At 42.0% G+C, this 22,103-nt stretch overlaps 2 protein-coding genes across 4 annotated transcripts; one reads left to right on the top strand and one right to left on the bottom strand.

Annotated features, from left to right (window-relative positions):
* On the bottom strand, positions 1-13,063 carry zgc:110045 (uncharacterized protein LOC664755 homolog). 3 transcript variants are annotated; one of them, XM_040034559.1, is made up of 14 exons: positions 12,467-13,063; positions 11,130-11,170; positions 8,125-8,233; positions 7,959-7,982; positions 7,805-7,837; positions 7,581-7,697; positions 7,299-7,430; positions 6,712-6,840; positions 5,986-6,075; positions 5,375-5,416; positions 4,886-4,961; positions 3,948-4,000; positions 1,646-1,815; positions 1-1,306 (listed from the first exon to the last, which is right to left on the bottom strand). In XM_040034559.1, exons 3-14 carry the CDS (start codon positions 8,200-8,202, stop codon positions 946-948), a joined length of 1,305 nt encoding a protein of 434 aa, XP_039890493.1. In that variant the 5' UTR covers positions 8,203-8,233; positions 11,130-11,170; positions 12,467-13,063; the 3' UTR covers positions 1-945. The 3 variants fall into 3 exon arrangements, with proteins under 3 accessions (XP_039890493.1, XP_039890494.1, XP_039890495.1); XM_040034560.1 differs by having other exon boundaries at positions 1-397; positions 12,467-13,046; XM_040034561.1 differs by lacking the exons at positions 1-1,306; positions 4,886-4,961 and having other exon boundaries at positions 1,674-1,815; positions 12,467-13,050.
* A 1,769-nt stretch (positions 13,064-14,832) lies between these two features.
* mocos (molybdenum cofactor sulfurase) lies at positions 14,833-21,224 on the top strand. Its single transcript, XM_040034556.1, has 15 exons — positions 14,833-15,239; positions 15,322-15,411; positions 15,518-15,584; positions 15,684-16,328; positions 16,432-16,508; positions 16,647-16,846; positions 16,941-17,057; positions 17,152-17,532; positions 17,640-17,802; positions 17,935-18,016; positions 18,418-18,542; positions 20,011-20,107; positions 20,252-20,393; positions 20,481-20,585; positions 20,714-21,224. The coding sequence occupies exons 1-15, from the start codon at positions 15,128-15,130 to the stop codon at positions 20,819-20,821; spliced, it is 2,511 nt and encodes an 836-aa protein (XP_039890490.1). The 5' UTR covers positions 14,833-15,127; the 3' UTR covers positions 20,822-21,224.
* The last annotated feature ends 879 nt before the right edge of the window (positions 21,225-22,103 follow it).

Genomic DNA, 22,103 nt, shown 5'->3' with positions numbered 1-22,103 from the left:
TCTGCATTCGTAAAAAGTCCCATTTATTTCAAAGTCATTTCATCAACAAACATAATAAATCTGCATTCTGGTATTTTTTGGTGGGTGGCAGTGGGGTGGGGGGTGCCACACCAGGAACACATGAATAAAACATTTATTTAAATAACTGATCAGCACCCCGTTTCGGATGAAACAAGTCGAAGCCTTCCCCCACTCGCCGAGGCTGGAGAATAAACAAGAAACAAGCCGGTGTACGGTACGAGCGAGCGAGAGTTAGTCAGGCCAGTCCCTGCTTTACATGATTACTGTGTAGGGTGAAATCCACTAGAATCCAATGTGGCTTTAAGATAATCCCATCAGAACTGCAACAGTGTAACGCTACTACAGAACACCCAAGCCTGTTAGCACTGATGAGAGCCTATAGTGAAAGAGAGGGAGGGGAATATGACAGAAGAGTGGAACAATCCTTGTTAAAAAAACAACAAAAAAAAAACACTTAACTTCTACAGTGAAAAACTAAAAGTTTAACAGCCTGCTGCCAACAAAAGCACCACGTCTTTTATTGCTAGTTGACATTTTCTAGGAAAAACTAGTCACACAGACAGAAAACTAAGTCAATAATTGCATCGGGATAAGTCTTCGTATAAAGCTCTGGAACACAAATCCATTTGAAAAATAGCTTTTTTATGAATACAAGCCTGAGTTACCCACATTAATTGTTATACATGTCCATGAGATAATACTGACTTAATATGCACCTCTACTGCCTCATTTAATTAACGAGAACATGTTTTGATACTGCCAGCCTTTCTGCCTCTGTCTAATGTCATCCTGATTTATGGGGAACAAATGTTACACGGGGAAAACTTACACACTGGTGTAAGCCAATTTTAGGCCTATATACTTGCCATCCTTTTTAATTAGGTCCTATCAGTCGGCTACGATGCCTGGGCTCAAAAGCAGGTGTCAATAAGGAGCAAACTTCTGCCGCTCTGACTTTTTGACGCCGGAGGTTGGCATTTTTGCGGTGTAAGGGGATAAACCCTGCGTTAGGCTGGAAGCGGCTGCTGGGTGGACGGCCAGCACGGGGAGCGTTTTCATGCCAAGCAGGCTGGAAACGGGGACGGCGTAGTGTGGGTTTTGGATGGCTGGTAAGGTGGAGGGAGAGTGGACGTTAATTGTGGTGGGGGCTGGGGTGGTGGCCGCCAGGACGGCCATAGAGGTTGCAGAAGTGGAGGCAGTGGAAGCAGACTGTGAGAAGCTCATGTTCAGGTCAACTGGGGTCGCAGAGGAAGCGGCCTGCATTGTGTATTTAGCCATCTCTAAACTGCAGGCCGTGACGATTGGAGGGGTAGTTGGAGACGGTGAAGGGTTAAGAGGAGAAAAATGGAGAAAGAAAAACGGGGAGAGGGTGGGGGGGGAGAGACAAAGGATAAGGGAGGTGAGAAAGGAGACAACAAAAGAATCAAAGAAGGAATGTGTTAAAAAGCAGAGACAATAAGGATTTTAATGCAGTCAAGAGAACGGAGCAGTGAGTTGGAACAAATCCAGCCTCACCCTGAGCACAATATCTCTGTCCCAATATAATAGCTCAGTGTTTGGCTGTCTTATCATCAGGCTGCGAGTGATGCCCTGCTGGACGTGGCTGTCCTGCGTAATGTCTTACCTGGCATTGATGAGGTACTGGGCCACACTGATGCTGGCTGGTGAACCTGTGATCGTGACTTGGCGGATGGCTGAGCCATCAGTGGCGCTGGCAATTTTGATGTGAGCTCCAGAGACCTGGCGAATCTCATTGATCTTGCTACCCTGTCTTCCAATTATGCAGCCAATGAACTGGGAGTTGGAGATCAGAAACATGCGAATAACAAAACAGGAATGCAGAAATTAGATTTTACAAAAGAACCTGGGAGCAACCGCCGTGGCCGTTTTCTGTAGAGGGAAACCACATTTCTCTTTATTATTGTGACAACAGAAAGCATATCTACGGTCCAATATGCCCATCAGATAAAACAGATGATACATAATTTATCACCACTAAAGCACTGGCTTTTATTTTTTACAAACTGATTGGTATTTTGGCAGATATGTTTATTTCTTGTCTGAGTTAAATGAGAAGGCAGGATGATATATTAGAAACAGAAGGAGCATCTATCTTGGCTCTGTCTGCAGTAGAAGTAGTAGTGTTGATGATAAACAAGAAATTATTTTTAAAAAATTATATGATAACATGTTAATATGCATATGGTAAATAATTCAGCAGCAGCCGTTATTATCTGGGAGACAGTGCAAAGAGAATAAGTGGCTGTTGCACCTTATCACTGGTTCCCACCTGCTATGTAATAGAAAAAAGAAGTAGATAGCTTGTCTATCTACTCTGAGTGACTTCATTATACTCTTCTGTAAACGCAGCAATAACATTGTGAATTATTTTGGTCACTAAGTAGTGCAGTGAAACTCTGACACCTTAATATTCCTACAGTGTGAAGTCAGCAAAATCCACCTCCAAAGCTCAGTAATTACCTCCGCCGAGGAGGTTATGTTTTTGGAAGCGTTTGTGTCATTCTTTCTGTAAACACATTAGCTCAAAAAAGGTTTGAATGAATTCTGATAAAACTTTGCAGGGGAGCAGAGCGAGGTCATGTTAACAATCCATTAAAATTTGGCTTAGACCTACCAGGGTCTTCAAGGTCAACTTAATGATTTATTGGTCAAAAATTGAAAAAAATGCCTTTTGACTCAAAAATTGTGATTCTTACAAGTATGGTATGTAAAAAAAAAAAAAAGATTTTGACCTCTGACCTCTTCTTCAAGGTTAAAAGATTGATCTGAAGGTCAAAGTGATAACTGACCTCTGACCTTTTACACTTTAGATCTGCCTATTGACCCCAAAACGTGTTATTTTAACTGCGCTACTAACTTCTTGCACAAAATACAGTAGAAGTCCATTAAAAGTAAGAAAATGAGATGCCTTGACGGAGGTTTGTGCTCTCAGGGTGGTTCTTGTTAATTATGTTGCTTGTTTGGACAGCGTAGTGCTACGTTTGTTAGCACTCTTGCTTCATGGTAAAAAGGTCCTGAGTTCATATCAGGGCTGGGCCTCTCTGTTTAGAGTTTTTACGTTCTCCCTGCACTTGTGTGGGTTCTCTTGGGGTACTCCTGCTTCCTCCCATAGTCTAAAAACACGTGTGGGTTTTGGTTAATTGGAGACTCTAAATTGGCTGTGAATGGTTGTCTGGTGATGTGTCCATGGTGTACCCTGCCTCTCGTCCTATGACAGGATAAGCTGCGGATCTCTGCAACTCTGAACTGGATATGTAAGAAACTGGATGGTACAGTGACTTCCTGGAGTCTTCATTATTTTCCCTCAATGCTCAAGAAAGACACTTCTTTTGCCCAAGAAATAGACACCCATTAAATATTACAAGTTGTTGATTTTACAGTTTGGTTCAGTCATTATTAAACTAACAAGATACAACATTAAAATTCAGAAATGACAGACCAAAGCTGGGTATTTCTCCCCCTTTCCCTGCCTCCATGGTAAGCTTAGCTAACAGGCTGCTGGCTTTGTTTTTATGTTTACACACCTGAGAGTCAGTCTCACTCATCCAAGTCTCAGCAAAAAAAGTGCATTTACCAAAAAGATGTTTCCTACAACATCAAGTTCTGACATGATTCAGTACAGACGAAACCAGGACTGTCTGTGTCTGAAGCAGCACAGTTAACAGTCCTCTAACAGCGGTCCACAGACATCTTTTCAATAAATCTGTTGTGGATTCCTTTTGCAATAATCTATGTCAGCCAAAAGCAAGGACTATTTAATTTCCGCAGCTAAGTAGGTGAAACATTTGTGTCCAAACAATTCCTCATTAAAGCTGTCCTCCTAGAAAGTTTTAATGAAGCCAAATGCATGAAGATTATCAGTTCAGGTTTTAGTGCCGGGAGAACACAAACAATGTAACACTTACATCATTAGGTATTGCCAGCTCTTGTGAACTTGTGGGGGCAGATGCATCCAATCCTGCAAAGTAGGACAAGGAGCGCTACCAACAGTTTGGCACTAATGGCTTCCACTTTCATAGCACGACAAGTTGCCCTACTTTGTCTAGTTTATCACTGTTACACTGCTAAATTAAGAAGCAGAAAATAGCATAGGGCAAAATAATCATTCTAAAAAGACAATACATATATACATAATACATGCATGCTGCTTGACTATGACTACCACACCAATACTTGCTATTTAATCAAAATATTGTAATGTATTGTGCTGAGTTAGTTGTGACGGAATATATGAGTACGTGGGGTGGTTGAGGTCAGGGATGGTCTGGCCAAGACAGTGTTAGATTTGGAGGAGAAATGTTGCAAAAGGTGGAGGATGGGGTCAAAAACTTAGGATTTGTTTTTGTTTGGTTTTTCTTTGGAGAGGGAAACTGGGCAAATGGGGCTGAAATTTGGGTTTGATGGGAGAAATGGTGAGAAATGGTTAAATATTTACTAAACTGTAAATATTTTTGACATTTTTCACATTTCCCTGTCAGAGAAAGCTGCTGTTTTTTTCCTTTTTTAGCTTATATATCATTCTGTCTGCTTCAGTCTGTCGCATATTCTTTTCAGTGATAAATATTTCAGTGACTAACTTTCAAGGTAAAAAAAAAAAGAAAGCTGGGTGGCTTAACCTTAAAAACCTACAATTGTGTTGATTATTCTTGTTTTGTTTTTCATCTTATTTTCTTGTGAAAATCGATGAAATGCAGATGCGCGCACATCACCGCAAAGCCACCGTCTACTCTCAAAGAAATCCTTGATCCTCACTGAAGTGACAGCAGTGTTTTGATGGTGTGAGTCGAAGAGGAGTGATGAGAGAGGGATAGATGGACTTCCCTGGGGAGCCGTGGGTACGTACCAGGGAAGGTAGGGTTGCTCTGCCCAAGGGAAGGGAGGGGGATATGCTGCATAGCCAACTGGTGAAGCTTGGTCAACTGCAGGGTAGGAAGGAAGTTAGAGCTAACCAATCAAACTGGATTATTTCAGAGGAGCTGACAACTACAAAACAGAGCCAATCTGAAGTTCACAAACATCACACATGGTGTCAGTATCAAGAGATTCATTTTCCTCAGAAAGCATGCTGACTTCTCATAGCAGTCATCTGAAAATACAGTCACATCTCAAGCTACAAAGCTACAAGTGATCATGAACTCTGCAAATCTTCATTTCCATTTCAATCAGTGCATGCTGCTACCGTGGGTTAGTGTTAGTAAAGTCAACAGATCAGGGTTACTGAAACTTGATCTTCGCACAGTAGGGTACACAGAGGGCGTATCGGTGGCTTGGAAGGAGTGGGCAGGAGTAGGTCATTAGGACTGATGTCAGTCACTCAAATGATCATACTTACATCTTGATGTGCAAAAGCATACTGCCCTGGAATTGCAAAGGCCTGGAAGGAAGAACAGATGAGATACGGTTATGTAATCGGGTGGTGCAGACATGTTATAACGTGTTACTTGAAAAATGAATTTGTCACAGAGCATCAAGAGGAAAGTCAGTGCAGTGAAAATCCATTCCTTTCCCCTTTTCCATGGCTCTAATGTTTATAGATCTGACGGAATTTCATCTAAATGTCATCTGCCTTTCCCCCCCCCCCTCCTTCTCCAACCATTAGCTGGAAATCCAATAACATAAACAGATGTCTGATAGGTCAAAGCAGACTCTGCCAAATTCAGGACAGCGCCTGGGCAGCTCGTGGAAAACATCAGCCTTAGACACAACATGTAAACATGTGAATTATTCATGTAAAAGCAAGTTATTCCTAAATTTTCGGCTAAATGCATGTAAATATGATCAATGGTTGTATATATTTACACTGTTTTGCCCGTTTAGTAATAGAAACACCCCCTGATGATCAGTGAAATTTTGAAATCACACAAAATAATAAGTCCACTCAACTGCTGCGTGTCTTTAAATAAGCTAAATTCAGAGCTAAACAACTCCCCTATGGCTACTTACTTGTGCAGAGTGCTGTGGTGCTAATACTGCATGGGTTCCAGCAGGTACGACCTTGGGACGGTAGGGAATAGTTGCACCTTTCGGTGGAGACTGGAGACACAGTCGTGCAAACCAAAAAGGGAGAAAATTTATACACTGGCGCAGCTGAGAAAAAGAACTCTCACTGGCATTGATGCGTTTTATATCCTCCTTTATAGCACTGCCTGAATCTTTTTATATCCCATTCATCTGCAGAGAAAGTAACATAAAAGATCGGACCAAAGAAAACTGCGATACAACTGGGAGCACAGCTGAAAATGGGGAATTGGCAAGTTTTTGATCAAAATAGAAAGAGGTCAAGTGGATACTAAACCCAAAATCCAAACTCAAAGCTCCTCAGAATACATTAAGAGCATGTGCTGCGATGGGCAGTGTGAGAAAAGTTTAAAACGGGGTCTAAAAATGTGAAGAGGCTTTGACAGTACAGTGGTAATTTAAACGTTGACATTTTAACGATACGGAAAAAGTACTGCATCAATATCCAGTTTTATATGTTTGTTATATAATACACGTCTGGGTATATCAGACAGACAAGGTTAAGAACTATCAATATAAATTATCTGGGCTTTAGCTTTGAAGACATCCTGAATTTACTACCTTCCTCTGCTCTCTAAATAAATGTGACATACTTGACTTCTAAATAGAGCCGCTGAACGTGAAGATCATCTGCTGGCTGACAGCGCTTACCTCCAGCATCACAGAGCAGATGTGTCTTACACACTGAGTGATGGCCTGTGGAGTGCCGGAGATTGTGACAGCCCTCTCTGTGGAGTCCGGCAGCATGTCTCCTGCCACCTGAACCTGAGCGCCTGTGGTCTTAACATCACCAGACAACAGAAAATACAAAGGCTATTTATTGCTGAAAAGAGCACGCCATCACCCAGATTGAAATGCCGTTTCGAGCACCCCACAAATTATCCTGAACACATTTTGACATGCAGGGAGCAGCTGCAAGCCAAATAGCAATGTGCGCTCCAATATTTGAAGAGGCGCACACAAATATTGTCCATTCGGAATGAGTATTCAGGCCCTGCTCATCCTCACAGGCATAATCAATGGGATTTTCACCCACCCCCCTCCCCGCCACCCCTCCAGAAAACATACACATAGCTTCATGTAGTTTAAGGCAGAGAAAAACAAGAAGATTTTGACTTGAGTGTTTGATACTCAGGGTGTCAGAGTGCCAGGGAGACTGTTTTCTGTCCTTGTTTGGGTGCAAAAAAAACACAACTTCCTGCTGCAAAATGAAAAAAAAGAAAGAAAACGACTCATACCTCTCGGATTTCTTTGATCTTTGAGCCTCCTTTGCCAATCAGTGAGCCACACTGGCTCCCCGGGAAAACCAGGCGAAGTGTCACAGGTGGCTTGCTTGTCACGTTGCTGTTTGTCATTGCTGCGGTAATATCCTGAGGGAGATTTCCAAAATATGTTGTTTTTCAGTGTCGACTGTACGGAACATCAGCGTTATTTGACAAGTCTTTTTGTGTGTGTGCGCGTGTTGTGATGCAAGACTGGAGAAAAGGTGCAGCCAGTGTCTTTCATGCTTTTGGGCATACCTCTTCAAACTTTTGCGCAATCATGGAAAAGGCTCTAAAGATGCCCTCTGTAGGTCCTGTGATGGTGACTATCCTCTCAGGGGACGAGCCCTCTGATATGTTGATGCGAGCGCCACTCTGGAAGCAAAGCCCCGCGGTTATTCCAGCTGTGATTTGATTCGATCTGCCTGACAACGTGAAATTATACGCCCTTTCACATTACAGATGTCAAAGCAAACACTCACCTCCTCCCTCATTTTCTTGACTGTTTCTCCTTTCTGAAATCAGGCAGGAAAACAAGTCGGTTCGATTGGATTTATAAGAGGAATATAACAAGACAAACAGAAATAAAACAGCCAAAAAATCAATAAATGGTGATGGATTGTAAAATAAATCTACCTTCCCAATTATGCTGCCAACTTCCTGTGGATGAAAAGATAACAGCGGGACTTCTCTCAACAGTTTTTCAGCAGGATGTAAACATTTTAAAAGCTATTACGAGACCGTTAGGCTATTACAACAAAAATGCACTGAATGATTTGAACTATTTACAAATGTCCATTACCTTTCCATGCATCAGCAGCCTCAGCGTCAGTGTAACGTTCAAACTCCCATCTGAAGCCATTTCTTCCTTGTCAGACATTCTCGTTTTCCCAGATGTAAAGTAAAACACTCTGCAAGGATCGAGAAATAGTCAGGTAGTTCAGGAAATAACATGTAAACTGAATGCATGCAGGCTGAAGTGAACATTACCGCTGTAACATTTGACTATTTATGCACAGGGTCTCATTCAGGCCTCCATCGGGCACTGCTGCTTTTTATCTTTTTATTCTGAATTTCCAGCAAACCTGTGATTTTTGGGTTATCCTCACTACTCGTGCTAACTACCCTGTTCTTCTGTTTACAGCTAAATTCCCAGAGCGGCCTGAAATATGCATCATTTCTTTTCCTCAACAAGATTCAGCTGGAAAGACCTTTCTGGCAAAATAAATGTTAAAAGCTTTCATGAAGTGCGTGTAAGCTGCATTACCACTGTGGAATCCATCTGTGGCACAGATGAAGTAGACCTCTATCTGAAATTGTTATGGATTATTACCTTAACGAGGATAAACGTTGAGTAAGTGGAAAATTCTCCAAAGATGGAACACTCACTTTTATGTTGCTTTACGGAGCCACGTACCCTTTTGGGGGATTTTTAACTTAAATGATGCTCTCTGAAGAGTCATGGACCATTGTTGCTTGTCTTCTGATCATGTGGTTGTGAGCGGGGGAAGATAAGCCTATCGCTGCGTGCAATCTTCACATGGGACTGTGTCTTTAGTTCCGGCTAAATACAAGTTGTGTGACTCTCTTGGAGAAGATAAGATATAAAGGAAGCTACTTGTGCTGGGGAGGCCTGAGGATCAATTGATGTGTGTGTCTGTTTGTGTGAGAAAGAGACAGAGAGAGAGACGTGTCTCTTAATATCACACTGACACCACGCAATGTCGACTCTGCTGTGGCCGCATATCCAATTCTTTGTATTTGTAGAACAAATAAAGAATGTCTCGATGCAGTGAAGGACGGCCAGCTTATTGCACCGTAACAGACAGAGAGACGACTTCAAGTCTATAAAGCGCCAAGGTCGCAGTGTTCATTAGATCATCATGGTTCTGCTGAGAAGTGATTTTTCTATTTACTTTTAACGCTGGGCACAATGGAGAGTTTGTAGCTAATAAACAAGATAATCTAAATGGAGAAAAAAAAAGTAATTTAACAAGAGATTGATGTGATTGTGGAATAACTTAGTAATCACTCACATGTGAGACATTATCTAAAACCTTTTTGCAAATGATAGATTTGCTTTAGCTGAAATCTTGGTCATGTCAGAAAAAGCAGGAATATACTGGCTATAGTGGCTTGCTGTTGGCGAGCATGCATGAAGTGCTCCCAGTTAATCTGCAGTTAAAGTCAATCCTACTCGTTTTAACAGTATGCCTAATGACAACCATCTCTCATTTCTGTATATTTTGCATCCAAGGAGCCAAACTTTACTTATTGAGTTTGACCAATAGTTCTCCAGGATTTCTGAAGGTGTTTTAAATACTGGCTGCTTCTCACTTAAAAGCTAGTTTTAGTTGTTCTCTTATTTTCATTTATATACTCCATATTGTATGTTGTTATGTATGAGGAAACATAAAATATAATACACATATACCAAAATATCATAAAAAGACTTTGTCAAAAAAATGTTTTAGTGGACAGGTGGCTGTGAAGAAGCCATTCTTAAGGAAAGTAAACAGGGAGAAAAGGCTGAGGCCGAATTACTTAAGAACTATACAAAAAGTCAAAAGTATCAGGTCTTATGAAATGAGGAAGACGTACATCACAGACAGAGGTACAACAGTGAGTGTCTACAGCCATCTGTAAAACATAGTGGGTGCTCTGTCATTGTTTGGGGCTGTATTTTTTAGCCAGTGGTGTTGGAGATGTCAGATTTCCACCCACCAGGCGTCAGATGGGCAGCAATATCATTTTTCAGCATGACATTGATCCAAAAAAACCACTGCCAATGCAGTAAAAGCACAATGGAACACTATCAGTCATGTATTGGTCTCCCTATAGCCTGGTCATCAACGTCACTGATACTGTGGGATCATCTCGACAGAGAAAAGAACAAAAGCCAGCCAACATCTAAATAAGAGCTTTGAATGGAGGAGAAGTATTGCTGAAGACTACTTAGAAAAATTACAAGAAAGCTTGTCTAAAAGAGTTCAGGCTGTGTTGAAGAATAAAGGTGGTCAGGTTTGCTTCGTCTACTGTATTTCCATGTATCGTTTAACTAAGTCACTGCATCCGTTTTCCATTTTGATATAAAAATATACAGAAATGAGGGGTTAATCAGGACTTTTGTTTAGTACTGTACACCTGTTAACTTTTTAATAAAGAGTTGGATGAGACATTGGCGTAACATTGTGCTGAACATCGGGGGGGGGGGGGGGGGGGGTGTCAAGATCTCTGTCTAAATAAATAAATAAATCTGCGTAAATTCCCAGATGTTTCAACGTGCAACTATTTTGCTGGTAATACTTGAAATGAGTAAAGACATTAACAGCCTATTTATGCAAAATAATTCATAATTTTATTAGGGGGGTTATATTGGTAGGGTCTGATTATTGGGGGGGGTCATAACCCCCCTAACCCCCGTGGAAATTACGCCCCTAGGATGAGAAGATTGACACTATTCCTTTGTCTTTATGAAGTAGGGTTCTAGCCAGTCAGCTTAGTTTAGCATGAAGACACAATTCTGCATCTTTGTTTAATCAATAACAGAATGAATCACAAAAACAATACACTATGGTTTATCTGCCTGCCTCCTTCACTGGCTCAGCCAGTTGGCAGGCAAACAGTGGAGCTCTCCAGGAGCTGTTGAACCCAGTCAAGGATTTAGTGACCTTTGGACTGAAACAGGCTAAGCTAACAGGCTGTAGCCTCATACATATGTACAGATGGATAACCCTTCAATGCCAAGTGTTTCACAAAAAGTGTCATTTTTATGACCTTCCCATAGATCCCAGCTTTTATACTCACACAAACCAATAAATACAGTACTCTGTGCCGCCATCCCACACCTAGAAAAAAGAAGAACAGCGTGATTGTGTGGGTTTGGTTAAGACATGCTAGCACTAACAACAAAATTCATTCAGGAGGTATCCAGTTAAAATGTTGGTAATATCAGTGTGATGACAAGCAAACAAAAACGGGGTTTCCCAGCAGCAGCGAGAAGCTTACAATATGGTATTGTTCTAGCACATTCCAGTGTTGATAATACCAGACTGGGCTAAAGGCCTTAATCCAACCAATATCTTGAATAAGTGGAGGGTGTCTTTCTGCTAACAAGAAGCGCAGCTATTCTCTCCTCTGTGCATCATTATAAAGTTCCTGTGAATACATCGAATAAAGCGAAACATCTCTGTCTAATCCTATAGGCCGGGATTTGTTTAGCTAATGCTAAGACCCTTTTGACCTATTTCTGTCACCTCTAGCATGCAGGCACCCACTCAAGACTTCCCGAACAAAACGCTGGTGCACAACAGCACCCACAGAGTATACATGATAAAACAGATAATCTACAGGAACTCAGCTCCGGGAACAGGCAGCCAGAAGTGTGCTTCAGACAATAAAAACAGGGTATTATCCCTCGGGGGAAATGGAGAACAATATCTAAGTGGATTACTTGAAGGATTTCGTATGAAAATATATTCAAATTTGGAGGCTAAGACGAAGAATGATAGAACATTTTGAAATTGAAACAGTACTGATAAAATTACAGCATTTCAGGAGATTATCACTTGCAATTGTTCTCCAGTTTAGGAGCAATGCTTTTAAAAGACAATGTTTCAAATTACTTATCTCGCTTATCACAACAAGCCAACAGCATTCGCTTCTTAAAAATCTCAAGCAATGGCTATTTATAGCTATTTTGTGAGCCACCACATATCAGTATATAAGTGTGAGTCCTCTCAGTGTGGCATTCCTCCATCAACACAAAGCCTCCAGTATTGGAGATTCATCACATGTCTGGCTTAATGTGTTAATTAATTCAAGCCCAAACTATCTCTTAGGGGAACAGTGCAACAAAATGCATTTACAGCACAGCACAGAGTACAGGAAAAACAAGCAGCTCAAATTATCTCAACCTAATGGGAGTCAGGAGTAGTGCATTAAAACAAAGCCTCTCATTACTCAGCTTCCATTAAAAGTCCACAACCAACAACTTCAGCTTTCTTTCTGGCTAAACCCCAAGGTTACTGTAGTATGCAACAATGTTCCCAACAAATTCTCTTCAGTGAACAATCACCAGCTTGCATTTGAAGCCCAGTGCGAGGCCTGTAATGCATCAAGAATGAGTGGTTTAAAGTACTGACCTTATATACAAAATACTGGTTCCGTGCTCTTATTTCTGGTATTCAAAAAGAATGGCGCTTTAGTTTGTAGTCCGTGCTCAACGTATGACCCTTTGTTGTCAGTTATCCACAGAGTGGACAGATGGCTCCCTGTGCCCTCAGACCGGCTGGAGCGGAGGCTGGCTTTGCTATTAGTCCCTCAGCTTAGCCCAAGATAAGCCCCTACGCAGGGCAAGTGAACCCGCATCTCTTGCCTAATTCTCCCTGTCACAGTCACCAAAGAGGCGTTCCTCCGCATGGAGTTCCACTAGCTGAAGAGGCCTAAGGGCAGGGCAAAGAGGCTCTCCGGCTGGACAGTGTCCAGCAAAGATAGAACCAGCTACAGTTACACCACAACAAAAAGACCCAGGAAGGTCTAGCCTTTTGCAGTCATCAAAAAAGCACAGTGAGATGGTGAAGAGAAGCTTTGTTAACCGATGTTGGTTCGTGTCTAACGGCTCTGCATGACTGCTGTGTTTTTCATTAGATTTTCTGAGAGCTTCCTGCCAGCACAGGGCAGGATTTTCTCTAAAAATAAATCTCCTTGTAAGAAAGCACAGATTTCTTACAAGGAACTTGACTAATTGAGGGGTGGAAAGGACAATGTGGCATTTGAGGTATTTAGTGATGTTAAGCACAATGTCTTCGTGGGGGGCTTTGCCCACCCCCCTTCATACGGCCTCTGCCCTCCCCCACAACAAGCCCTTCTGCCCTTGTAATGAGGCCATACTGGATACAATACAGCCCTTCTGTACAGAAAAAATGTATTCAGCTGAGACCCAAATTTGTGAAGGAAATGAATCAGTGAAGCATAAGTGGCATATTTAATTACTATTCAGTGCATTGCACGGAGACAATGATGGCTGCTGCGAGTCTCATGGCCGTCTATCAGACGTGTAAGCAGACATTCACTTCTCAGCTATGATTTCAATTCAGCCTCCAAGTTGCACTTCTATGATTAAAAGATTTTACCTCGTGAGAACAGAAGAAGGAAGGCTGTCTTTATAAATCTCGATACTGACTTGACTTGACTCGCTTCACTTTTTAGGAGGCCTTTATTTCAGAGTTAAGACAAGGTTAGAGGTTAAGCAGTAAAAGTAAGCAAAGGTTTATCCAGTTATAACAAAACAGGCTCAACAGGGTGTCTCTTTGTGTCCAAACTGCAAGTAGAATCAGAAGCACAAGAGGAGCATCAAAGCATTCAAGGGCATAGCATGTGACAGCTATTTCTATCCTTTCAGAGACCATGAGATGATCTGGCATTTCATGCCAATCACTTGTGACTAATTTCTTCTCCTTCATGTACCTTGTCTGTCAACTAGATTAAAAAGTCAGGGATTAGATGTAATTGGATTACAGTGAAGTGATTACTTAGACCTGCTGGTGTAATCAGTTACAGTTAATGAAAGCAGAGTACATGTAGTGGTTACCCAAATGGGAAAAACTAGATAAAGGATAAAATATACACACTGCCCTTGCATGATTTCCTGTGGCTTTCTAGCTCTATAGCTAGCACATCTTAATCATCACACAGTATTATTGTGAACTAATCAATATTTTTAATCAGTCACTTCTGATTAATGCCCTCGTTTGTGCACCCTGTTAGCCAGCGAGGCTAGGAGTCAGATGATATGTAAGAGGTACTGAGAAGCAATTTCTCATGCTTGTTACTCAAAGCAGTGATTTCAGATGTCTTGGAAGGAATTTAAATGCCTGTACAGGATGAATACACAGTTCATGCTCATGATGTTATTTAAATGTATATATGTGCTTAGCACCTGTGAACCGCACTCAAAAAATCTGATGGATGCCCCATATATGAAAATGACAGCTATAGATTATGTGTCAGTGCAGATCTCTCATCAGCTGCCAGAAACATATGTACGTGCATAATGCATGTATTTCTACAGCCAGCGCCCCCTTTGGAATGTGTTAAAAATATATATTTCATCTGATAATTAAGAAATGTTGATGTAAAGAAATTTGCTGTGTCCCAACTTTTGGTTTTATATCCCACAGCACCATCTGTTTAACAGTAAAAACACATAAAATTACACAATATAAAACAACATTTTTTAAGGTAGATAGACTTAAAACTGCATGACTCTCACTTATCTTTAATCACATTCACAGAGAATACCTGGCCTCCCAATAAGCTTACAAGATTCAACTAACCTATATTAAAAACCAGTGTACATTTTTAAGGATTTTTTTTTTCTCCAAGCTAAACATTTTTAAGATTGCCAACCGTTTACCTGATGCTCTTCTACAAAAATTGGCCAAGCGCGAAGGTTGAGATTTTTTTTTCTTTCTCACGTGACCACAGTGCAGCTACAACAGTTTTGATTGGTCCAAGGAGCAGCATGTTTTGGTGCTCTCTTCCGTCTTCCTAGCGGTAAATAAATAAATAGTCATTACACCGAGGTAAAGTAACACCAACATCTGCTGGGTCGGCCGGTCTTACGCACAGGGACTACAAATGGACGAGGACTACAAAAGCTCAGCTGCTGTCCGCCGGACTTTACACTCTAGCAGAGTCGATCAGTAACCTACGCAGTGATAAGGACTGTGTTTGAAATATCTGAAGCAGGAGCAGTCCCGCTGTGTTTTGTGTTACCTTTGTTCGGCGGAACAATTGTCATAATGGCTTTTCACCAACTTTGCACTTTTGAAACTTTTCAGCAGGTCTCGGGGCGCTACGGTTATGGAGAAAACTTCAGAGACGTGATCGAGCAGGAGTTCACGCGGATTAAAGGTAATGATTGTGCTCAGTCCCGAGCAGCAGCTGTAGTGACGGAACCGCTGGCTGTAAACCGTTGCTTCTCTGTTGTAAACAGGGATAACATACCTGGATCATGCAGCAGCTACTTTGTATCCCGAGTCTGTGCTTAGGGACTACTGCCGGGACATTACAAGCAATCTGTACGGTGAGACAAGTCACATAAAATCCCACCAAGTGTTACTGCTATGTGGTTATTTTTCCTTGAGCCATGAAATTTAAAAGCATCTCCTTTTTGTTTTTCCCCCCAATAGGAAACCCCCACAGCCACAACCCCAGCAGCAGACTCACACATGACACGGTGGACCGGGTCAGATACAGGTAAAGTCTGTGCATGCTCTCAAAAGCCTTAATAATGGGCCAGCAACTCCTTCAGTTGGTACTTTGCTGGAATAAATGAGTGAAAACATTTTCTTACAGGGTATTGCAGCATTTTAACACCACCCCTGAGGAGTACTCTGTGATTTTCACTTCTGGTTGTACAGCCGCTCTTAAATTAGTGGCTGAGAGCTTTCCCTGGAGGTCGCACACAGAGAGCCAAGCAGGGAGTCACTTCTGCTACCTCACTGACAGCCATACCTCTGTAGTTGGCATGAGAGGACTGACTTCTAGCCGGGGGGTGGTTACCCAGCCCGTCTCCCCGCAGGAATTGGAAAACAGAGCAAAGGATGAAGCTCAAGTTGAAGATGTTATTTGCCAGACACCGCACCTCTTCTGCTACCCAGCACAGAGCAACTTCTCAGGGAGGAAGTATCCCCTTAGCCATGTGAAAGGCATCCAGGCGAGACGCCTTTACCCAGCGTGCGCCCACCAAGGCCGCTGGTTTGTGTTGCTCGATGCAGCCTCTTATGTCAGTTGTTCGCCTCTAAGCCTACAGGACTGTCCTGCTGATTTCATTCCTATCTCTTTCTACAAGATATTTGGCTTCCCCACAGGTCTGGGGGCGCTTCTTGTCCGTAACGACGCAGCAGACATACTAAAAAAGACTTATTTCGGAGGAGGCACAGCAGCTGCTTACCTTTCCGGAGAAGATTATTATGTACAGGCGGCAAATATTTCTGACAGGTAAAACATTCTTACAGCCCATTGAAGGCCAGATAGTCTCTGAGAACTCACTGTTGTGAGCATCTGTATTCAAAACGCAATGTTTTCTCTCTCCCGGATAAAGATTTGAAGATGGCACTGTGTCCTTCTTGGACATCATTGGCTTAAATCACGCATTTGAAGCTCTTTACAGAATCACAGGTACTGTTGCCAGAGCATGGCGATTCATTCAATCTGTTGTTTAATAGCGAAATCATGATGCGTATGCGGGTTGTTTATAATCTGCCTCAGGTTAAAAACAACAACCCTCAACCTTCGTTTATTTCTTTTTCCCTTCAGGGGGCATGCACAACATCCAGCAGCACACGTTCGGCCTGGCACGATACACTTACATGCTGCTGTCAAGTCTTTGCCATGGCAACGGGAGACCAGTGGCTCACATATACACCGAAGGCCAGTTTGACAGTCCAATCACACAGGGCGCAGTCCTGAACTTCAACCTAATGGATTCAAATGGACAGATAATTGGCTATTCGCAGGTGCATGTGGAAAACAGAATTTACTTCTATTTCATAACAGTCTAATAATTGTGTGTTTATGTAAAGGAGGTGAAATAATTTCTGTCACTCACAGGTCGACAGAATGGCCAACCTGTACAATATTCACGTGCGCACGGGTTGCTTCTGCAACACGGGGGCATGTCAGTCCTTCCTCGGGATCACCAGTCAGCGGGTGAAGAGGAACCTGCAGGTGAGAGATGAAAGAAAGAGAAAATTGTCAAAGTCTGTTAAGGGCATGCGTAGGTAGAATGAAACGTCTCTCTCTCTCTCTTTCTCTCTTCAAGGCCGGCCACGTCTGTGGAGACAACATCGACATAGTGGATGGCCAGCCGACCGGATCTGTTCGAGTGTCCTTCGGCTACATGTCAACATTTGAAGACTGTCAAAAGTTCCTGAACTTTGTGGCGGAGTGCTTCGTAGAGAAACCCGTCAGAGTAGACCAAGAGAGGCTACAGGAGTTAAAAAGAGCTGCTGCAGCGTCAGAGGACTCCAATGAATCTCCTTCAATCAAAATTACTAATGGAGGAGTATATAAAGGAGATGAAAAGAAGCCCACAGAAGCATCACTGAAGGGATTTCAACTGAGAGACTCAAACAGCCATGGGGTGGCTTACACTCTGACCAACATATACATCTATCCTATCAAATCTTGTGGAGCGTATGAGGTTTGAGAACAGCCCAGCCTTATCTCTCGTCTTTCTTTTCTAACCTTTTTCTCTCCTCCCCCTTCTTCCACTCTACCTGTTTTGATTTGACTCTGCTCTTCATGCAGGTCCACGACTGGCCGGTGGGCCCGCTGGGTTTACTGTATGACAGAGGCTGGATGGTGGTAAATGGGAACGGCGTTTGCCTGAGTCAGAAGAGGGAGCCACGTTTATGTCTCATTCGCCCGCAAGTCCACATTCGCTCCAACAAATTGCTCCTGCAGGCACCAGGTCAGACACTCAGTCCATGGCTCACTGGGAATACGTTTTTAAAATATATGTCTAAATTTCAGTTAGTCCGATTTTTGTGCCGTAAACTTCAACGAGGATTTTTGTTTTGCTTTTTCTTCAATCGCCCTACAGGGATGGATACCATTTCTGTTCCCCTGGAAAACAACAATCATTCGCACACGAGGGTGTGTCACAGTAAAGTTTGTGGTGACAGGTGAGCTGGCAGCGTTTGAGACATCCGAAAAGCATGAGCTGCAGGAAATATTGTGACACATGTCATTTGTTCTTTGTTTTTCTCTCGTGTCAACGCTCTCCCTACCTGTGTCGTTCTTTATGCTACCCCTTCTTTGTGGATGGCATTATAAGGCCCTCCTCTCCCAGCTTCTTATGAAATTCCTGCTGCTTACCATTTTTTAGGGGAAAACAAACAATAGAGCATTGGACGATATTAATCTCCTCTGACAGATCCCCACATGACGAGTCACAAGCTTAAAAAAAAAAAGCCATTCACCCAGTGATTCTCCGATTAGATGTCACAGCAAATAGTAAGCAGCATCAAAACTCTGTAGATTTCCCCCGGGGGTCTCCTGAATATAATCTTCCTCCTTCCCCAAGGGTGGAGACTGTCGACTGTGGGGATGAGGCTGCATCATGGCTTTCAGACTTCCTTGGACAGCCGTGCCGCCTGATAAAACAAAGGCCTGATTTCACCCGAGAAATGAAGAAAAGGCCGAGCGAAGGTACCAGTACAAGCGTTTCACCTGTTTTGCCTCGCCTTTCTCTGTTTACTCCAGATTTATGTGGAATACAGTACACGAGCAGTGTGACCTTGCATTCAGTAATGCTGGCAACATCTTTTTCTGTGACACTGCTTAAGAGCGTCAGATTGTAATCCGAAAGACTGTGAAAATGCTGCGTATGCCAGGGATTCTCAGCCAAGGATGTGAATCCCTCATTAAGACTGGAACATGCGATTTGATTTTAAAAAATCACACCTACTGAGCAAACATTCACACCTGATTCCTTTTGCACTTTGCAATGTGTGAAAATCATTAATAAGGGAGCAGAAAACATGCCCCATTATGTTCATTTCATCCTCTATATTTTCTTTTTGGGCTCCACTGGAGTAGCTTTGGATGACTCACAGTTCAAAACAATCCTTATTTATCTTATTCCTAGCTTGTGTGCGCCACTCTGACACAAGCCATTTTAGCTAATTCACTCTCCCAGCCTTAAGCCAACGTTTTTCTGATTGGCTGTTCCATTGTAAACACAAGATATGTATATTTTAAAGTGCTTATCTAAAAGTAGTGCATGCCTGATTAATGAGTTAAATGTAACAACTCAGTGGCTTAAAACTGTGTACTTAAATTTTGTACAATAGTTCAATGAAATTGTAGTACTGTCCCATGTCAGCGTTAATATAAAGGCAAGCAAAACACAATAAATAAATGTAGACTCCATTGTTAAAAAGCCCAAATCAATAATAGCATTAATAAAGCACGGAGTTAAGAAAACAATGGCTGAATCCATCAGTTTATGGTCTAATCCAGTGTACAGTACCACTGCTGATTACGTCTTTAGGAATGTTATGATCTCAGGTTATTGTCCATTTTCTGTAGAGCACTAAGAAACTTGTTGCAACTGTTTTCACAGCCTGAGTAAATTTCCTCATATCGAGTGAAATTTCACTCGAATCTTTAATATTTGTTAGGCCATAACTGGCAATTTGACAAATAAACACTCAGAGAGCAATTCTGCAGTCTGGAAAAACTAACTCTTGCTTCAGTATAATATTTCTTGACAAGTTTTATTTACTAGACAACTTCTGTCATAATATTTAATCAATACTTATTTCCTTTTAATTTAAAAAACAAAAATGTATTTATTGTGGTATAACCATCTCATTTTTTGTGGCTGCTCTTTCTCTGCTACAGTTTCTGCAGCTGTCACTTCCTTGTACATTCTCTGATATTTTTTTAAGAATATTTCAAGGACACAGTGATAGAAGATTTCATCCGTGTTACCCAACAAAACATTTTGTGTGTTGAATTGTGAGTGCGCATTTTGATGTGTGCCAAGATTCACTTACATTTTCCAAATGCTGTATTTCAGTAAAACCTCAATTACCAGACTTTTTTAAACGACAGTGTTAATGAAAATGTTTTCCTCAGCTCACTGTGCTAATATGAAGTTGTTCCCTTCTAGCTGCCACCTCCACATCGCTCTCCCTGGTAAATGAAGCTCAGTATCTCATGATCAGCCGTGCCAGCGTGGAGCTCATTCAGAACCTAATGAGCAGCAGGTTTGAACACATGGCATGTTATTCAAAATACACATGGCTCCAGTGAAATATTCAGGATGCGTCGATGTCTGTACATTTGCATCACAGTGGGTCATTTACACAGCAAGGCAAACTAACATGCAATTTCCCCATTTGCCTTCTCAGGCAGGACGATTCTGAGGGCGATCAGCTCCTTGACACACAGAGTGTCATTAGCCGCTTCCGGGCCAATTTAGTCATCGCTGGTGTCGAACCGTTTGAGGAGGATAATTGGTCACACTTGGTTATTGGCAGTACTCAATTCATGGTGAGCTGACACTTTGAGATAAATGATGAAATCTTCAACTGCGGATTTGTCCAAAATGAATATGCTCCCTCTGTGATTAACCTGAAGGTTGCAGGACATTGTGGAAGATGTCACATGGTTGGAATAGACCAAGACACAGGAAGCAAAACAAAAGAGCCGCTAATGTCTCTATCTGCTTACCGCAGCGGGAAGGTCAGTCAAAAGCAATTACTGCACCTTCATGTAGATGCTTTGTGTGGTTGTGTGTTTGCTTGTGTGTGTGTGGCAACTCAAACTCTCTGCTATTTTGTGATTTTTTTTTTTTATTTTTTTTTTTTTAGGTGACCTTTGGTGTTTACCTGACCCATCAGCTAACAGAGGGCTCCACCGCAGCAGCCAATGTCCTCTCGGTCGGTTCCCTCATACAGCCCAAGCCAAACAGTTCTTAAAGCAGTCGTCTGCAACATCCTCTTAATTTATTTCAGTGACATCTCTGGTCCTTAGAGGCCATTTCTCTGCTGTGCATCCTAAATATCACCTGTCAAACACTGACAGAGTTACTGGAGACGTTTGCTCATTTTCTTTGTATAACCTGAGTGGTCCTCTCAAGTGTCCTTTTCATGCCACATCATTCAGGCTTTCAGATTGTTGTGATGGAAAATGTATGATATTTGGGGATTTTTTTTAATGTAAAGAAGATGTGAAATAAAAAAAACTGCTGTCACAACTTTGCTGTTGAGCAAATGCATTGCAAGGAGGGTTGGTTTTTTTTTCTCTAGAAATAGAAATGTGTACAATTACAAACCAATTCCAGAAAAGTTGGGTTGCTGTGTAAAAGGTAAATAAAAAAAACAGAATGCAATCCCCATCACTTTAAACCAACTTTGTCTTCAATGGCTGTTCCTTCCACAGAAAAGAAAAGAAAGTGGCTTGTGCTCACAGCCAGAGCTGAGTGCTTTAGATGACCACATTAATGGAGCCAAGAGTAGAAAAAAATGACTGAAAAGAATGTTTAGATCCCTATGAAGCCCCAGCTTTTGGCTCATAGAGGATACACCCACCTCATTATTTGAAACTTTGGCCATGTATAATATGAGCATCCACCATCCTAGCAATTTTTCATTTCAATAACTGTCATAAGCCTTTGAATCATGGAGTGTCCGTTTCTTCATCTCAGAGTCAACTTTCACTAAGACAGCAACTGCAGACTCCCAAATGCTCTTCAGAGAGGTGTGCTGGCTTAGTGACAATACACAGTGAACTACTTTGATGCATGCGTAATGATGTGCAGTAACAGCAGCCCGTGTCTTTATGTATTTTGATTCAGTTCAGTTGTATTTATACAGTGCCAGTCAACAACAACGACTTTCAGTGCAAGAGCAAGGCTTGACCAGAGAACCCTACAACACAGCACAGAGAACTCTTACTCAGAGGTGGTTGTGCTCCAGCGTAGCTGAGGTAATCCTGCAACTTAATACAAGGTGTGGATCACTTTAGGCCTCATCATCATTATCATTCATGTGATGCAGAGCTGGATAATAGGCATATAGAAATAATGACAAAGTCAAAGTGCGCCAATAATTGTGCACGCTGTGTGGTTTCAATGTGTTATCTGATCCAGAACATGTCAAGCTTGATGCATTAATCCCAGCTTATATTAACCCTCCAGACAGTTCTTCGTGAAGGTTTTCCCCATGAAGGTTTTTATTGACATTTCCTCCCAAACACACC

The sequence above is a fragment of the Simochromis diagramma genome, unplaced genomic scaffold (genome assembly GCF_900408965.1).
Source record: "Simochromis diagramma unplaced genomic scaffold, fSimDia1.1 OVJJ01000481.1, whole genome shotgun sequence".
Classification (NCBI taxonomy): Eukaryota; Metazoa; Chordata; class Actinopteri; order Cichliformes; family Cichlidae; genus Simochromis; species Simochromis diagramma.
This window is presented reverse-complemented; position numbering and strand designations above follow the sequence as displayed.